At 43.2% G+C, this 18,126-nt stretch overlaps 1 protein-coding gene across 3 annotated transcripts in view; it reads left to right on the top strand.

Moving 5' to 3' along the window:
* The window catches only part of ar (androgen receptor), a 402,038-nt gene that overhangs the window by 288,651 nt on the left and 95,261 nt on the right, over window positions 1-18,126 (top strand). For all 3 annotated transcript variants that reach the window (XM_068047213.1, XM_068047216.1, XM_068047214.1), the window contains exon 4: window positions 1,081-1,377. In XM_068047213.1, coding sequence (XP_067903314.1) covers window positions 1,081-1,377 — 297 coding nt within the window. The remainder of the gene's footprint in view (window positions 1-1,080; window positions 1,378-18,126) is intronic.

Here is an 18,126-nt window from a genome sequence, read left to right as displayed (position 1 = left end):
GATTCCACGGTAGTTGTTGCAGTCACCGCGATCACCTTTGTTTTTATAGAGGGTGATGATATTGGCATCGCGCATGTCCTGGGGTACTGCTCCCTCGTCCCAGCACAGGCACAGCAGTTCATGTAGTGCTGAGAGTATAGCAGGCTTGGCACTCTTGATTATTTCTGCAGGCACTCTTCAGTGTGAGATGTTAAAGCAGCATCGTCAGCAAAGAGGAGTTCCCTGATGAGGACATTATCTAACCACCACCAGAGTAAATAATACCCGAGTCGCCTCACCACACTGGCTTACATTCACCATTTCGGATCAACTTTGATTAGGATACCCACAAGTTACTGATTGCTGATTTGGCAAAAAAGAGTTAATTCATTCAAGAAGACATGCAACAAATCATGCATTAACAACTATTTATTGGTTACAAAATTATAACTTAAAATTAAACATTGGACATACGAACACTTAATAGTTGTGATAGTTGTTGTCGAAGTTACCTAGCAATTTGAATAGCAACAATTAATGGACAGTCACTTAACAAAATGAGTAGCAGAGATTGCACTGGCAATTCAGTGTATCACTGTAAATCATCATTAGCGGATGCTGAGTACTAATCATAATAACTGTCAGAGTCTGTAATTATTGTAATTAGTGAGTTTATTCTAATATTAAATCCTTAGATAACTGACAAATTTGTAGCATTAAATAGCCAGTCTATCAAATACTTTATGTGCATGATAAGCAATATTCCAGAGCTTATGTGACCTTGGCCTTAGGAGCAGCATGACTGAGTCGATCTATTTCCTTCCTTGCGATAAAGGCGTTTGACTCAACACTCCAGAAGCTGTGGTCCCCTTCTGCAGCAGGGTTATCTATTCCACATGGACCCTTGGTTCTGGTTCAAACACCCTTCTGCTCAAACAACTATATCGGAGCTAGCTAGCTTGTCTCTCACCTTTCTTGATTTCAGACTTTTAATTCAATATTTAATTTCTTGTGTGTTTGCAATTTTTAAATTGAATTGCCTCTTATTCTGTCTTGTGATTATTTAACCAGAGCTAATCATTTTGTAATTTTACTTTCAAGGTCGAAAATTAAAGAATACGCGACCATTCCAAACTGCAGAGGAAACTGACTCTTCAGTTATACAAAAGCAACAGGACACCACTCTGTCTATTGTACCAAGGATTGGTGTACCAAGGATGCAGAAATTTCAGTGTCAACCTCTGTTTCTTGCTGTGCTGCAGTCCATTGAGCCTGATATGGTATATGCAGGCTATGACAATACACAGCCTGATACATCTGCCAGTTTGTTAACAAGCCTCAATGAACTTGGGGAAAGACAACTTGTGCGGGTTGTCAAATGGGCAAAGGTCTTACCAGGTAAGAAAGTGAATCTTTCGAGTATTTCAGGTTTCATGCAAAACATTAATTTAGAATACATGGTCTCTAGAAATAGGAAAAAGAAAAGTGTAATTTGCTAACATGTTTTATTGTTTAACCCACTTCCTCTTAAAGACAGCATAAAAATCAAACACTTATTCAAGAAAAATAAGATGGTTTGTTTTTAGGAGTTGTAATTCATATAGCCGGTTAAGAGTCTTCACTGTGTTTAAAAACTCAGTTCACTTACATCTAGCTGGTATTTATTGGGAATTCGGTGACTGACATCTTAGGTTGTGATGGTATTTGAAGAAAAAGCAGTGTCCATTACTTGTAAAATTACAATTAAAAATTAATTTGCATTTTCATTCTTCGTTCATTATCTTCTGGTATCGGCAAGCTACCTAATAAGCCCATCCTTGTCAGTTGCCTGATATAGAAAGAATTTGCATTTGTATAGTGCCTTATGTCCTTACAACATGGCAAAGTTCTTCACATTCATTGTTGTTTTGAATGCAATCGCTATTGTTATGAGGCAAACATGGGAATAGATTTGAAAACAGTTAGGTTTCTCGAGTGAGATTGAATGAATGACCAGTTGATTTGTTTTGGTAGTGTTGGTTGGAGAAAATAAGTTGGTCAGTCCACCAGGAAAAATCCATTCTTCATTAAATACTTCAAAGAGGTATTTTATGTACACACGAATGGGCAGACATAGTGTCAGTTTAACATCTAATCCAAAGGATGGCATCTTCCAACAATGCAGCACTTCCTCAGTATGACACTGAAGTGTTTATCTAGATTATTTGCTCAAGTCCTGGACTGGGGCTTGAACCCACAGCCTTTTGAGTTAGCTGAAGCAAGATTCTTGGGGGTTCTGGGATAGTAAATAGAATCAATTTTGGATGAAATTGGCACCAAGATGTCATGTCTAGCAAAGGGAGATGGTAATGCAGTTAATCTTTTGTGGCAATCTAGGTAATTTGATTCCTGTGCCAGGTAGGCCTGCAGTGCATTGTTAATCAGCTAAATTACCTCTACTAGAAACTGGGTGAGGGGACCTGGCATAAAGATTCTCCCAGGATTTAAATAACTCTTCAAACCAATGCCATAATAGATGAGATTTTCTTCGCTGGACAAGCAATGGGAAAATTACCAGTGCGATGTGCTGGTAAGCTGTTTTAGCTGATTGAACTCCAGCAGTAACCCTCTACAGGGATGGGGTTCCCTAAGTTCTGAGTCTTGCCATTTTGTACATAAGCTTTCTGACCTTGAGGCTGCAATTGTACGCCCCCCAAGAGAACAGGCTGGTGGCGGGAAGGGGCGGGGTGGGGGGGGGGTCGGGGGGTGTAAAATTGAATGGGAGCGGGGGGTGGTGTTGGAGGGGCCGTTCCTGGCCCCTCCTGCTCCCGCTGCAATTTTACGCAGGGCGGCGGCAGCGAGAAAAGGCCTGCCCGCCCCAGGCCAATCAAGGCCCTTAAGTGGCCAATTAACTGGCACTTAAGGGCCTCCGCCCACCACCATGGGTAGTTTGCCCTTGGCTGGCGGGTGGCTGAGGGCTCAAAAATCCCGCCTGGTGAAAATAGGAGGTCTTCTTGCGGGCTGGTGGAGGGCCCTCCTGATTGGGCACCCTGTGCCCCACGGAAGGCCACCCCTGAAGCCTCAACCGCCCCCAATGCGCAACACTTCCCCCGCACCCTAACTGATCCCCCCCTAGCCTCGATGGGGCCTGACTGATTGTCCCTGGCGAGGCCCTAAAAACTTACCTGCTTTCCCAGGTCGTCATTCCGCCTGAAGCTGGGTGTAGTCCCAGCAGTGGCCACCACTCCTGGTGGCGCTGCAGGAACTAAGAGCTGCTGGCCTGCTGATTGGCCAGTAGCTCCATTAGATGGGACTTCCTGCCTCAAGGAGGTGGAAGTCCTGCCCAAGACCAATTAAAGGCCTGAGGAGCGAAAAATCCCAGTCTTGCTCCCCAGGCCTGGCGGAGACGGGCTCACCACCGACTTTTCAGCTGGTGGACGGGGCCTCCTGCCCAACGAAAAATTCCAGCCTGTATCTTTACAGGTCTGTCCCTCTATATTGAGCAAATAGAAACCCTCTCTCTCTGTCTTTATTTCTCTATCTCTCTCAGTCCTCTTACTGCTCCTAGGGATCTAGAAGGTAAGGTGTGCCTGAATTGGAAGAATGCTTCATTGTCTTGTTCCTTCTAAGAAGGTCAATGTACCGATAACACCACAATTCACGAAAGAGGCATTCTCAGAATTGACATTTCCTGCAGTTAGACCAGCAAACCTTACTCGTGTATAGGGTGACTCTGCCTGTGGTAGTGAAAGTCATTATTGGCTTCAACTTCCGTGGCACTGGGTCTTTTCAAGCTGCCTCAATGGACATCTGACATCACTTAATCTGCAGTGCACTACTGCTCACCTGAGGTTACTGATACATTGTTTGCCAGGTGAAGGATTTCATCACTATTCTAAACAACTAGCAACAAGAGAGAGCTCTTCACCTTTTTTGACTGGCAGGCTTCTGAAAGTTTCAATCCTCATTGATGTGACCTGTGTGTTTATATAGGCATCTTTCAGCAATGCAATGTCATTCATGAATAGGAAGGATTTTCATCAATGTCCAGGTTGTCACCTTGTGGAAGGTGCAAGAGGAGGGTGAAGAAGACCCAGAAGAAGAAGAGAGAAACAATAAGGCGAGTCTGAAAAGTTGCCAGCTCCACTGGAGCAGCAGCATCGATGACAAATATTTACTGGACAACTATTCAATATAACTTGGAAGCTCCAGCACAGGCATCCGTGTATCATGTTCCCAGTGAACTGTAGCACCAGTCCCAAATTACAGGGTGGCTGGCTCCCGTCCGCCTAGCATAAAATCCCGGCCATAGATTGTGAATAGCTGGGGCCCAAGCACTGATCATTCAGGTACCCCACTAGTCACAGTCTACCAACCTGAGAATGACCCGTTTATTCCTACTCTTCTTTCTGTCCATTAACCAATTCTCAATCCATGCCAGTATATTACCAATTCCATGTGCTCGAATTTTGCTTATTTACGTCCTGTGTGGGAGCTTATCAAAACCCTTCTGAAAATCCAAAAACACCACATCCACTGGTTCCACCTTATCTATTTTGCCAGTTACGTCCTCAGAAAGCTTTAATAGGTTTGTCAAACATGATTTCCCTTTCATAAATCCATGTTGACTTTGCCCAATCCTGGTGTGGAGGGGGGAGGAACAACATTTTCAGGGCGGGAGGGGTGGGAGAGCAGAGAAATCACTTTTTATTGGATGTGGGGATGGTGGGAAGGGGTTGAAGGGCAAATGTTAAGAGGTTCGGGGGGGGGGAAGTACGGGTTGGTAATAAACTTACTTTTTATGTTAATGTCCGGTAAAAAAACATTGTGGTGGGGGGGGTGGGGAGTTGGGAAAGGGCCTCCATCATTTATTTATTTTTTAATAAATAATGCTTTACAATGTCACTTTAAAAATTAAAATTTCTCCTAAGGGCTTGTAGCCCTTTAAAAATGGCGTTGGCGCCTGCGCGTTGGTGCCGGACACTGTTGCCGGGGATGCAGCAATTTTTTTTACTGCTAGTCATTGCGTGTCTATCGTCATACCTTTTAACGTAGATTCCCAAACTACCACAGCCAATTTGCCCCTCACACCTTCGTAGTTTTCTTTGTTTAGATATGAGACCCTAGTTTCTGATTGAACTACATCACCTTCAAACTTCATGTAAAATGCTGTCATATTATGGCCACTCTTCCACAGAGGCTTCTTTACAACAAGATTATTAATTAGCCCTTTCTCATTGCACAATACTAGATCTAAAATAACCCTGCTCTAGTTGCTTCCTCAACATACTGTTCTAGAAAACCCTCTTGTATACGTTCCAGGAATTCGTCCTCCACAGCATTAGCGCTAATTAGGTTCATCAGTCTGTATGTAGATTGAAGTCTCCCCTGATTACTGTATTGCCTTCGTTCCATGCACCTATAACTTCCTGATTTATACCGTACCCTACATTAACACTACAGTTCGATGGCCTATGAACAACTCCTATCAGAGTTTGCTGCCCCTTGTTGTTTCTTACTTCTACCCAGACTGATTCTACATCCTGATCTTCCGATCTAAGATCCTCTCACACTAATGTACTTATCTCATTCTTTATTAACAATGCTACCCCACCTCATTTTCCTTTTTGCCTATCCTGCTTTGATTGTCCTTCTTTCCCTCCTTGTGGGAATGTATCTGAACTGTACCCAAATCATCTTTTTAAAGGCAACCCATTTTTTCATTAGTTTTGCCTGCCAACCTTTGATTCCAATTTACCTGGGCCAGGACTGTTCTCACCTAACTGAAATTGGCCATTCAATTTTCGTTTTGGATACTGTTGCGGGGGACGACTTACCAGGGGTAAGCAATGGGGTACAGGTCTCTGGCACAGAGTCTGTCCCTGTTGCTCAGAAGGGAAGGGGAAGAGGAGCAGAGCATTAGTCATTGGGGACTCCATAGTTAGGGGAACAGATAGGAGGTTCTGTGGGAACGAGAGAGACTCACGGTTGGTATGTTGCCTCCCAGGTGCCAGGGTTCATGATGTCTCGGATCGTGTTTTTGGGATCCTTAAGGGGGAGGGGGAGCAGCCCCAAGTCGTGGTCCACATAGGCACCAACGACATAGGTAGGAAGAGAGATGGGGATTTAAGACAGAAATTCAGGGAGCTAGGGTGGAAGCTTAGAGCGAGAACAAACAGAGTTGTTATCTCTGGGTTGTTGCCCGTGTCACGTGATAGCGAAGCGAGGAATAGGGAGAGAGAGGAGTTGAACACGTGGCTGCAGGGATGGTGCAGGAGGGAGGGTTTTGGTTTCCTGGATAATTGGGGCTCTTTCTGGGGTAGGTGGGACCTCTACAAACGGGATGGTCTTCACCTGAACCAGAGGGGTACCAATATCCTGGGGGGGAGATTTGCTAGTGCTCTTCGGGGGGGTTTAAACTAATTCAGCAGGGGAATGGGAACCTAAAATGTAGTGCCAGTGTACAGGATGTTGAGAGTAGTGAGGTCAGGGATAAGGTTACAAGGACGCAAGAGGGCACTGGCAAGCAAGAACCTGGTTTAAAGTGTGTCTACTTCAACGCCAGGAGCATCCGGAATAAGGTGGGTGAGCTTGCGGCATGGGTTGGTACCTGGGATCTCGATGTAGTGGCCATTTCGGAGACATGGGTAGAGCAGGGGCAGGAATGGATGTTGCAGGTTCCGGGATTTAGATGTTTCAGTAAGAACAGAGAAGATGGTAAAAGAGGGGGGGGGTGTGGCATTGTTAATCAAGGAGAGTATTACAGCGACAGAAAGGACGTTTGAGGACTCGTCTACTGAGGTAGTATGGGCCGAGGTTAGAAACAGGAGAGGTGAGGTCACCCTGTTGGGAGTCTTTTATAGACCTCCAAATAGTTCCAGAGATGTAGAGGAAAGGATAGCGAAGATGATTCTCGACAGGGGCGAGAGTAACAGGGTAGTTGTTATGGGGGACTTTAACTTTCCAAATATCGACTGGAAATACTATAGTTCGAGTACTTTAGATGGGTCAGTTTTTGTCCAGTGTGTGCAGGAGGGTTTTCTGACACAGTATGTAGACAGGCCAACCAGGGGCGATGCCACATTGGATTTGGTACTGGGTAATGAACCCGGCCAGGTGTTAGATTTAGATGTAGGTGAGCACTTTGGTGATAGTGATCACAATTCGGTTAGGTTTACCTTAGCGATGGGCAGGGACAGGTATATACCGCAGGGCAAAAATTATAGCTGGGGGAAAGGAAATTATGATGCGATTAGGCTAGATTTAGGATGTGTAGGATGGGGAAGGAAACTGCAGGGGATGGGAACAATCGAAATGTGGAGCTTATTCAAGGAGCAGCTACTGCGTGTCCTTGATAAGTATGTACCTGTGAGGCAGGGAGGAAGTTGTCGAGCGAGGGAGCCGTGGTTTACTAAAGAAGTTGAAGCGCTTGTCAAGAGGAAGAAGAAGGCTTATGTTAGGATGAGACGTGAAGGCTCAGTTAGGGCACTTGAGAGTTACAAGCTAGCCAGGAAGGATCTAAAGGGAGAGCTAAGAAGAGCAAGGAGAGGACACGAGAAGTCATTGGCGGATAGGATCAGGGAAAACCCTAAGGATTTCTATAGGTATATCAGGAATAAAAGAATGACTAGAGTTAGATTAGGGCCAATCAAGGATAGTAGTGGGAAGTTGTGTGTGGAATCAGAGGAGGTAGGGGAAGTGTTAAATGAATATTTTGCGTCAGTATTTAAAGTAGAGAAAGAAAATGTTGTCGAGGAGAATACTGAGATTCAGGCTACTAGGCTAGATGGGATTGAGGTTCACAAGGAGGAGGTGTTAGCAATTTTGGAAAGTGTGAAAATAGATAAGTCCCCTGGGCCAGATAGGATTTATCCTAGGATTCTCTGGGAAGCTAGGGAGGAGATTGCAGAGCCTTTGTCCTTGATCTTTATGTCGTCATTGTCGACAGGAGTAGTGCCGGAAGACTGGAGGATAGCAAATGTTGTCCCCTTGTTCAAGAAGGGGAGTAGAGACAGCCCTGGTAATTATAGACCTGTGAGCCTTACTTCGGTTGTGGGTAAAATATTGAAAAAGGTTATAAGAGACAGGATTTATAATCATCTTGAAAAGAATAAGTTCATTAGCGATAGTCAGCACGGTTTTGTGACGGGTAGGTCGTGCCTCACAAACCTTATTGAGTTTTTCAAGAAGGTGACCAAACAGGTGGATGAAGGTAAAGCAGTGGATGTGGTGTATATGGATTTCAGTAAGGCGTTTGATAAGGTTCCCCACGGTAGGCTATTGAAGAAAATACGGAAGTATGGGGTTGAAGGTGATTTAGAGCTTTGGATCAGAAATTGGCTAGCTGAAAGAAGACAGAGGGTGGTGGTTGATGGCAAATGTTCATCCTGGAGTTTAGTTACTAGTGGTGTACCGCAAGGATCTGTTTTGGGGCCACTGCTGTTTGTCATTTTTATAAATGACCTGGAAGAGGGTGTAGAAGGGTGGGTTAGTAAATTTGCGGATGACACTAAGGTCGGTGGAGTTGTGGATAGTGTCGAAGGGTGTTGTAGGGTACAGAGGGACATAGATAGGCTGCAGAGCTGGGCTGAGAGATGGCAAATGGAGTTTAATGCGGAAAAGTGCGAGGTGATTCACTTTGGAAGGAGTAACAGGAATGCAGAGTACTGGGCTAATGGGAAGATTCTTGGTAGTGTAGATGAACAGAGAGATCTTGGTGTCCAGGTGCATAAATCCCTGAAGGTTGCTACCCAGGTTAATAGGGCTGTTAAGAAGGCATATGGTGTGTTAGCTTTTATTAGTAGGGGGATCGAATTTCGGAGCCACGAGGTCATGCTGCAGCTGTACAAAACTCTGGTGAGACCGCACCTGGAGTATTGCGTGCAGTTCTGGTCACCGCATTATAGGAAGGATGTGGAAGCTATGGAAAGGGTGCAGAGGAGATTTACTAGGATGTTGCCTGGTATGGAGGGAAGGTCTTAAGGGGAAAGGCTGAGGGACTTGAGGTTGTTTTCGTTGGAGAGAAGGAGGAGGAGAGGTGACTTAATAGAGACATATAAGATAATCAGGGGGTTAGATAGGGTAGATAGTGAGATTCTTTTTCCTCGGATGGTGATGGTAAACACGAGGGGACATAGCTTTAAGTTGAGGGGTGATAGATATAGGACAGGTGTCAGAGGTAGTTTCTTTACTCAGAGAGTAGTAGGGGCGTGGAACGCCCTGCCTGCAACAGTAGTAGACTCGCCAACTTTAAGGGCATTTAAGTGGTCATTGGATAGACATATGGATGAAAATGGAATAGTGTAGGTCAGATGGTTTCACAGGTCGGCGCAACATCGAGGGCCGAAGGGCCTGTACTGCGCTGTAATGTTCTAATTAAGTACTTTTACTCTAGATTGCACCTTGTCTTTTTCCATAGCTAATCTAATATGATATTATGACTGTTCCCTAAATGTTCCCCGACTGACACTTGATCCACTTGATGCAGGTCATTCCCAGAACCAGGTCCAGGAATGTCCTTCCTCACTGGGTTGGAAACATACTGATCAAGAAAGTTATCCTGATCATACTTCAGAAACTCCTATCATTATCATTTCTCCATAGTTCTTGCACTCTCTGTAATTTCCCAGCAAATTTGCTCCTCTCTATCTTTCCCACTTGTTGGTGTCCGATAGAATACACACAGAAGTGTAAAGGCATCACTGTTGTTTCTAATTCTAACCAAATAGATTCTGTCCTTGACCCCTTGAACATTCTTTCTGTCCAACACTGTAATATTATCCTTAATCCATTCTGCCACCCCCTCCTCCTTTCTTTTCTTGTATCCAGGAATATTTAGTACCCAGTCCTGTCCCTTTTTGAGCAAAGTCTGTTATTGCCACAACATCATATCCCATGTGGCTATTTGCACCAGCACCTCAACAACCTTATTTACCACGCTTCGTGCACTGTAACCTGAATTAGATCTTACTGTATTTCCTCTTAGTCTGACCCCACTAATACCTCCTTTGTGCACCTTGTTTATTTTTCCTAACGTGTCACATAAGCGGTTATTACACAAAATTAGGGACATGGGTTTGGGGGTAATATGTTAACATGGATTGAGGATTGGTTAACAGACAGAAATGAGCAGCAATTAAATAGGTTTTTTTTTCTAGTTGGCAGACTGTAACGAGTGGGGTACCAAAGGATCAGTACTTGGACCTCAGCTATTTATAATCTATATCAGTTACTTAGATAAGGGGACAAAGTTAACTGGGAAGTAAGCTGAGAGGAAGATGCAAAGTGGCTGCAAAGGGATATAGACAGCTTAAGTGAGGGGCAAGAACATGATAGATGGAATATAAAGTGGGGAATTGTGAAGTTAGTGAAAAATAGAAAAGCAGAATAGTTTTTATTTGGTGCAAGCCAAGAAAATGTTGGTATTCAGAGGGACATAGATGTCATAATACATGATTCATAGAAAGATAACATGCAGGGTACACCAAGCAATTAGGAAAGCAGATGTTAGCCTTTATTACAAAAGGATTGAACTATAAGAGTGAATAAGACTTAGTGCAATTGTATGGGGCCTTGCTGAGATCACACCTGGAGTACTAAGAATGGTTTTCGTTTTCTTAATTAAGGAAGAATATACTAGAGGGAGTGCAATAAAGGTTCGGCCTTCCAATTCCTGGGATGAGAGGATTGTTCTATGAAGGAGAGATTGAGAAGACTGGGACTATATTCCCTAGAGTTTAGAAGATTGAGAGGTGATCTCATGGAAATATAGAAAATTCTTAAGGGGTTTGACAGGGTAGATGCTGGGAGGATGTTTACCCCAGCTGGGGAGTCTAGACGTAGGAGTCACAGTGCCAGAAGAATGAGTTGACCATTTAGGACTGAGATGAGAAATTTCGTCACTCAGAGAAATCTTTGGAATGTTACACCCCTGTTCAACAAAGAGGAGAAGGATAAACCTGGTAATTATAGACCAGTCAGCTGAAGGTCGATGGTGGGGAAACTTTTGGAGACAACAATCTGGGACAAAATTCATTGGCATTGGGAATAGGATGGACTAATAAATGAAAGTCAACATGGATTTGTTAAAGGCAAGTCTTGATTATCTGACTTGATCATGTTCTTTGATGAAGTTACAGAGAGGGTTGCTCTTGTTATATGGACTATCAAACCCTGCAGTAGCACACAGTAGACTTGTTAGCAAAATTAAAGTACATGGGATTAAAGGGACTGGCAATATGGATACAAAATTGGCTAAGGGACAGAAAGTAGAGGTGACTGGTTGCTTTTTAGACTGGAAGGAAGTATACAGTGGTGTTCCCAGGGGTCGGTATTAGGACTACTGCTCTTTTCGATATACATTAATGACCTGCACTTGAGTATACAAGGCACAATTTCAAAGTTTGCAGATGATACGAAACCCAAATGCAAACAGTGGGGAAGATAGCAAGAGACTTCAGGAGGACATAGATAAATTGGTAAAATGGGCAGACACATGGCAGATATGCATGTACACAAATCTTTAAAGATGCCAGGACAAATTGAGAAGGCTGTAAAACATATGGGATCCTTGGCTTTATTAAAAGATGATAGAGTTATGCTAAATCCTTATAAAATGCTCTTTAGGCCTCAGCTGGAGTATTCTGTTCAATTTAGGCGCCACACATTAGGAAGGACGTCAAGGCCTTCGAGAGGATGCAGAAGAGATTTACTAGCATCGTGCCATGGTTGAGGGGCTACAATTGTGTGGAAAGACTGGAGAAGCCAGAGTTGTGCTTCTTAGAGCAGACAAGATGAAGAGGATATTTGATTAGAGGTGTCCAAAATCATGAATGGTTTTGATAGAGTAAATAAGTAGAAGCTGTTTCCAGTGACAGAAGGGTCATTAACCAGAGAACGCAGAATTAAGTTGATTGCCAAAAGAACCAGAGGCGACATGAGGAAGCAGTAGTTGTTGTAATCTGGAATGCACTGCCTGAAAGAGTGGTGGTAGCAGAATCAATTGTAATATTCAAAATACAATTAGAAAAATACTTGAAGGGAAAAAAATTACAAGTTGTGAGGAAAGAGCAGGGTAGGGGGATTAATTGGATAGCTCCACCAAAGAATTGGTACAGACGTGATAGGTCGAATGGTCTCCTCGTGTGCTATATCATTCTGTGATTCTATGATTATAACATTATAACAATTCTTCCATACCTAGTTGTAATATTTATTTAGAATAAAAATATGTAAGGCTAGAACGTGCTGTTGCTGATATTAACTGACAGTGTTTAATACGGCATAAGTATGACATTCCTGTGCCTGCTTTAAGAATCGAGTCATAACTCATTTATTTAAAAAAAATTAACACCTCTGGTAAAATAGTGGATAGTTGTCATATGACTGCCTGCTAATATCATTAACAGTCATTCCTAGCCGATGTTTATGTTGTAAGAGGTGAAGCTGGATTGATAACAAAAGCAAGGTGGTCACAAATGAATCTTTCAATTCCGACCCCAATCACAGCATAATCCAACTTCTCAAGTATATTAGAGAGGTATAATAGTAGGTCCAGTCTATGGTTTTCATAATGTCCTCTACAGTTATCCAACTACAAAACAACCTGCACTAATATAGACTGATGTAAGGGTGGAATTTGGCAATGTAATGGCCTTAGAAGTGATGAAAATTATATGGCAATGGAAACTCAGCTTGGGATCGAATAGAATTTCGACATTGCAAACAGTCTGCTTCAGCCTGAGACTGTGGCGTGGAAGGTCGATGGAGTCAGTCGCAAGGGAGCAGTGTCTGTGGTGGAGGCTGAAGATGATGGATTTAATTTTAATTTTCCCAATGTTTAGCTGGAGCAATTTAAAGTTCATTCAAGATTTAGGAATATGATGTTGTGGCAATAATGGAGACAAGGCTCAAAAAAGGACAGGATTTGATACTAAATATTCGTGGATGCAATGTGTTCAGGAAAGATAGATGGGGAGGGAAAGAAAGGAGCAGGGGTGGCTGTAATGATTAAGGAGAATAATACAATGCTGCAAAGAGAGGACTTTTTATTTGTTCATGTGATGTGAACACTGCTACAAGTCCAGTATTTATTGCCCATCCTAATTGCCTTTGCAAAGGTGATGGTGAGCCTTCTTCTTGAACCACTGAAGTCCATGTGGTGTAAGTACGCCCACAGTGCTGTTCGGGAGGGAGTTCCAGGATTTTGACCCAGCAACAATGAAGGAATGGCAATATAGTTCCAAGTCAGGATTATGTGTGAATGGGAGCTTGCAGGTGATGGTGTTCCCATGCATCTGCTGCCTTTGTTGTTTTCGGTGGCAGAGGTTGGAGGTTTGGAAGGCGCTGTCGAAGGAGGCTTGGCGAGTTGCTGCAGTGCATCTTGTCGATGGTACACACTGCTGCCACTGTGTGTCGGTGGTGAAGGTGGTGGATGGGGTGCCAATCAAGCAGGCTGTTTTGTCCTGGATGGTGTTAAAATTCTTGAGTATTGTTGGAGCTGCACTAATCCAGTCAAGTGGAGAGTGTTTCATCACACTTATGACTTGTACTTTGTAGATGATGGACAGGATTTGGGGAGTCAGGAGGTGAGCCACTCACTGCAGAATTCCCAGCCTCTGATCTGCATTTCTAGCCATGGTATTTATGTCACAGAATTGTTATAGCACAGAAGGAGGCCATTCGGCCCATCATGTGTCTGCACCAGTTCTCCGAAAGAGCAATTGACTTAGTGCCATTCCCCCGCCTTCTCCCCCATAACCCTGCCCATTCTTCCTTTTCATATAACAGTCTAATTCCCTTTTGAATGCTTCAATTGAACCTGCCTCCACCACACTCTCAGGCAGCGTATTCCAGATCTTAACCACTCGCTGCATGAAAATTTTTTTCCTCATGTTGCTTTTGCTTCTCTTACCCAACACATTAAATCTGTGCCCTCTCGTTCTCGATCCTTTCATGAGTCGGAACAGTTTCTCCCTATCTACTCTGTCTAGACCCTTCATGAGTTTGAAAACCTCTATCAAATCACCTCTCAGCCTCTCTTCTCCAAAGAAAACAGACCCAACTTCTCCAATCTGTCTTCATAACTGAAGTTCTTCATTCCTGGAACCATTCTTGAGAATCTTTTCTGCACTCTTCCCAATGCCCTTACATCTTTCTTAAAGTGCGGCGCCCAGAACTGGACGCAGTACTTCAGCTGAGGCCGAACTAGTGTCTTATACAAGTTCAACATAACTTCTTTGCTCTTGTACTCTATGCCCCTATTAATAAAGCCCAGGATACTGTATGCTTTATTAACCTCTCTCTCAACCTGTCCTGCCACCTTCAATAACTTATGCACATATAAGCCCAGGTCCCTCTGCTGCTGCACCCCCTTTAGAATTGTATCCTTTATTTAATATTATTTCTCCTTGTTCTTCCTACCAAAATGAACCACTTCACATTTCTCCGCATTGAACTTCATCTGCCATCTATCTGCCCATTCCACCAACTTGTCTATGTCCTTTTGCAGTTCTACACCATCCTCCTCACAGTTCACAATGCTTGCAAGTTTCATATCCTCCACAGACTTTGAAATTGTGCCTTTACACCAAGGTCTAGGTCGTTAATATATTTCAGGAAAAGCAAGGATCCCAACATTGACCCCTGGGGAACTCCACTACAAACTGTCCTCCAGCCTGAAAAACATCCATTAACCACTATTCTTTGTTTCCTGTCACTCAGCCAATTCCGTTTCCATGTTGCTACTATCCCTTTTATTCCATGAGCTATAACTTTGCTGACAGGTCTGTTGTGTGGCACTGTATCAAACGCCTTTTGAAAGTCCATGTACACCACATCAACAGCATTGCCCTCATCAACCCTCTCTGTTACCTCCTCAAAAAACTCCAGCAAGTTAGTCAAATATGATTTTACCTTAAGAAATCCATGCTGCTTTCTTTAATTAACCCACATTTGTCCAGGTGACTATTAATTTTGTCCCAAATTATTCTTTCTGGAATTCTCCCCATCACTGAAGTTAAACTGACTGACCTGAAGTTCCTGGGCTTATCTTTACACCCTTTTTGAACAAGGGTGTAACGTTTGCAATTCTCCAGTCCTCTGGCACCACCCCCGAGTCTAAGGAAAACTGCAAAATTATGGCCAGTGCCTGCGTGATTTCCACCCTCACTGCCCTCAGTATCCTTGGGTGCATCTCATCTGGTCCTGGTGTTTTATCCACTTCAAGTACTGACAGCCTATCTAATACGAAAGAAAGTTTTGTAAAGTTTCCTTACAAACACAATGATAAGTGAGACCCCCCCCCCCCCCAATTTCATTTGGTTTTTAATTACTGTCCAATTGCTTTTAATGTCATGACATGTCCACAATTTCATCAATGCAATGACCATACTATTTCAGAGAGAATTTAATCAGTTCTGTTTTTACTTATCAATGTAAATCTCAATTCCACTCCCAATGAGACTGGCAAAGAGAGAATATGAGAATGGAATGTCAGTCAACATAAAAGGGAACCCAAAAATCTTCTACAGGCATGTAAATAATAAACGGGTAGTAAGAGGTGGTGTGGGACCTATTACAGACAAAGAGGGTAATTAATATATGCTTAGAGGTGCAGGGGTAAGGCTAGAATACTTAATCAGTATTTTGTACTAGTGTTTACTAAGGAAGAGGAATCTGCCAAAATATCAGAACAGAATAGAGGCAATGGACAGGGTAAAAATTGAGGTGGAGAAGGTACTGGAAAGGCTGGCTATGCTTAGGTTAGATAAGTCACCTGGGCTGGATGGCTTGCATCCCAGGATGCTGAAGGAAGTGGGGGCGGAGATAGCGGAAGGGCTTGCCATAATCTTCTAGTCTTCCCTAGAAATGGGGAGGTGCCAGAGGCTTGAAGAACGGCAAATGTGGCACCCTTATTAACAAATGATGTAAGACAGTCCTAGTTAGTTTAACATCTGTGGTGGGTAAAGTTTAGAAACAATAATCAGAAATGGAGAGGTTCCAAGTTAATTAAGGATAATCAGCACGGATTTGTAAAAGGTAGATCATGCTTGACTAATCTAATTGAATTTTTTGATGTAATAGAGAAGGTTGATGAAGGGAATGTGGTGGATGTTGTCTATGGATTTTAAGAAAGCCTTTGACAAAGTACCACATAAAAGGATGGTGAACAAAATTGAGGCTCATGGAATAGGAGGGCCAGTGTCACCTTGGATAAAAAATTGGCTTAAGGACAGAAAACAGAGCGTCATGGTAAATTACTGTTTATCAGACTGGAGGATGGTAGACAGTGGTGTTCCCTAAGGATCAGTGCCACGACCACTGCTTTTTTTGCTATATATAAATGACTTGGATCTTGGAAAACAGTAGAATCTCAACATTTGCTGATGACACCAAACATACAAATCGTCTGCAACAGGACATAGATAGGCTAGCAGAATGCGCAGAGAAGTGGCAGTTGGAATTTGATATAGACAAGTGTGAGGTAATGCGTTTTGCCAGAAGGGATAGGGTGAGGCAATATATACTTAATGGCACAGTTCTAAAGAGTGTGCAGGAACAAAGGGACCTGAGGGTGCATGTGTATTGATCTTTGCAGGTGGCAGGACATATTGAGAGAGTGGTTAGCAAAGCATATGGGATCTTGGGCTTCATAAGTAGAGATATTGAGTACAATAGCAAGGAAGTTATGCTGAACCTTTATAAAGCTCTGGTTAGGCCCCAACTAGAGTATTATGTCCATTTCTGGTCACCACACATCAGGAAGGATGTGAGGGCCCTTGAGAGGGTGCAGAGGAGATTTACCAGAAAGGTTCCAGGAATTAGGGATTTTAGTTACACGGTTAGGTTGGAAAAGCTGGAGTTGTTCTCCTCAGAGCAGGGGAGATTAACGGGAGATTTGATAGAGGGGTACAAGATTATGACAGGCTTAGATAAGGTTGACAAGGAAAAACTGTTTCTTTTAACTGACGGTAAAAGGTTTATGGGACACTGATTGAAGGTTTTGGGCAAGAGATGGAGGGTGAATGTGAGGAAGAACTTTTTTTATGCACTGAGTGGTAATGACCTGGAACGTTCTGCTCACGAGGGTGGTAGAAGAGGAAACGATGAATGACTTCAAAAGGAAATTGGATGGCCACTTGAAGAAAATAAACTGCAGGGATATGGGTATAGAGTGGGGGAGTGGACTGACTGGATTACGCTGCGGAGATCTAGCATGGACTCGATGGACCGAATGGCGGCCTCCTGTGCCGTAAATGACTCTATGACGTCCTCCTTATCAACTTTAAGCCCTTCTAGTGTCTGAATTACCTCCTCTTTCACCATTGCCTGGATTGCATCTTCTTCCTTGGTAAAGGCAGATACAAAGTATTCATTTAATACCTCAGCTATGCGTGAATTGCCTTTATGGTCCCTAATGGGCCCAATTCCTCCTTTTACTATTTATATGTCTATAGAAAACTTTGGGATTCCCTTTATTGTTAACTGCCAGTCTCTTTTCATGCTCACTCTTTGCTTCTCTTATTTGCTTTTTCACTTCCCTCTGGACATTCTATATTCAGCCTGGTTCTCAATAGTATTTTCTACCTGGCATCTGTCATAAGCACACTTTTTCTTCTTTATCTTAATCTCTACCTCTTTTGTCATCCAGGGAGCTCTGGATTTGTTTACCCTACCTTTCCCCTTTGAGGGAACATAACTTTGCTGTGCCCGAACTATCGCTGAAGGTAGCCCATTGTTCAGCTACTGTTTATCCTGCCAACCTTTGACTCCAATTTATTTGCCCCAGCTCCGTTCTTAACCCATTGAAGTTGGCTTTTCCCCAATTAATTATTCTTACTCTGGATTGTCCTTTTCCATAGTCAGCCTAAACCTTATGATACAATGATCACTGTCCCCTAAATGCTTTCCTACTGATACTTGATCTACTTAACCCATCTTATTCCCAAGAATCAGGTCTAGCAGTGCCTCCTTTGTCATTGGACTAGAAATATACTGCTGTAGAAAATTTTCCTGAACACATGCTAGGAACTCTTGCCCCTCACTGCCCTTTACACTACTACTATCCCAGTCTATGTTTGGATAATTAAAGCCCCGCATTATCACTACCCTATAATTTTTGCACCTCTCTGTAATTTCCTTGCAAATTTATTCCTCCATGTCCTTCCC

Source organism: Heterodontus francisci, chromosome 15 (genome assembly GCF_036365525.1).
Source record: "Heterodontus francisci isolate sHetFra1 chromosome 15, sHetFra1.hap1, whole genome shotgun sequence".
In the NCBI taxonomy this organism is placed as follows: domain Eukaryota; kingdom Metazoa; phylum Chordata; class Chondrichthyes; order Heterodontiformes; family Heterodontidae; genus Heterodontus; species Heterodontus francisci.
Note: the sequence above shows the minus strand (reverse complement) of the source record. Positions and strands in the feature narration are given on the sequence as shown.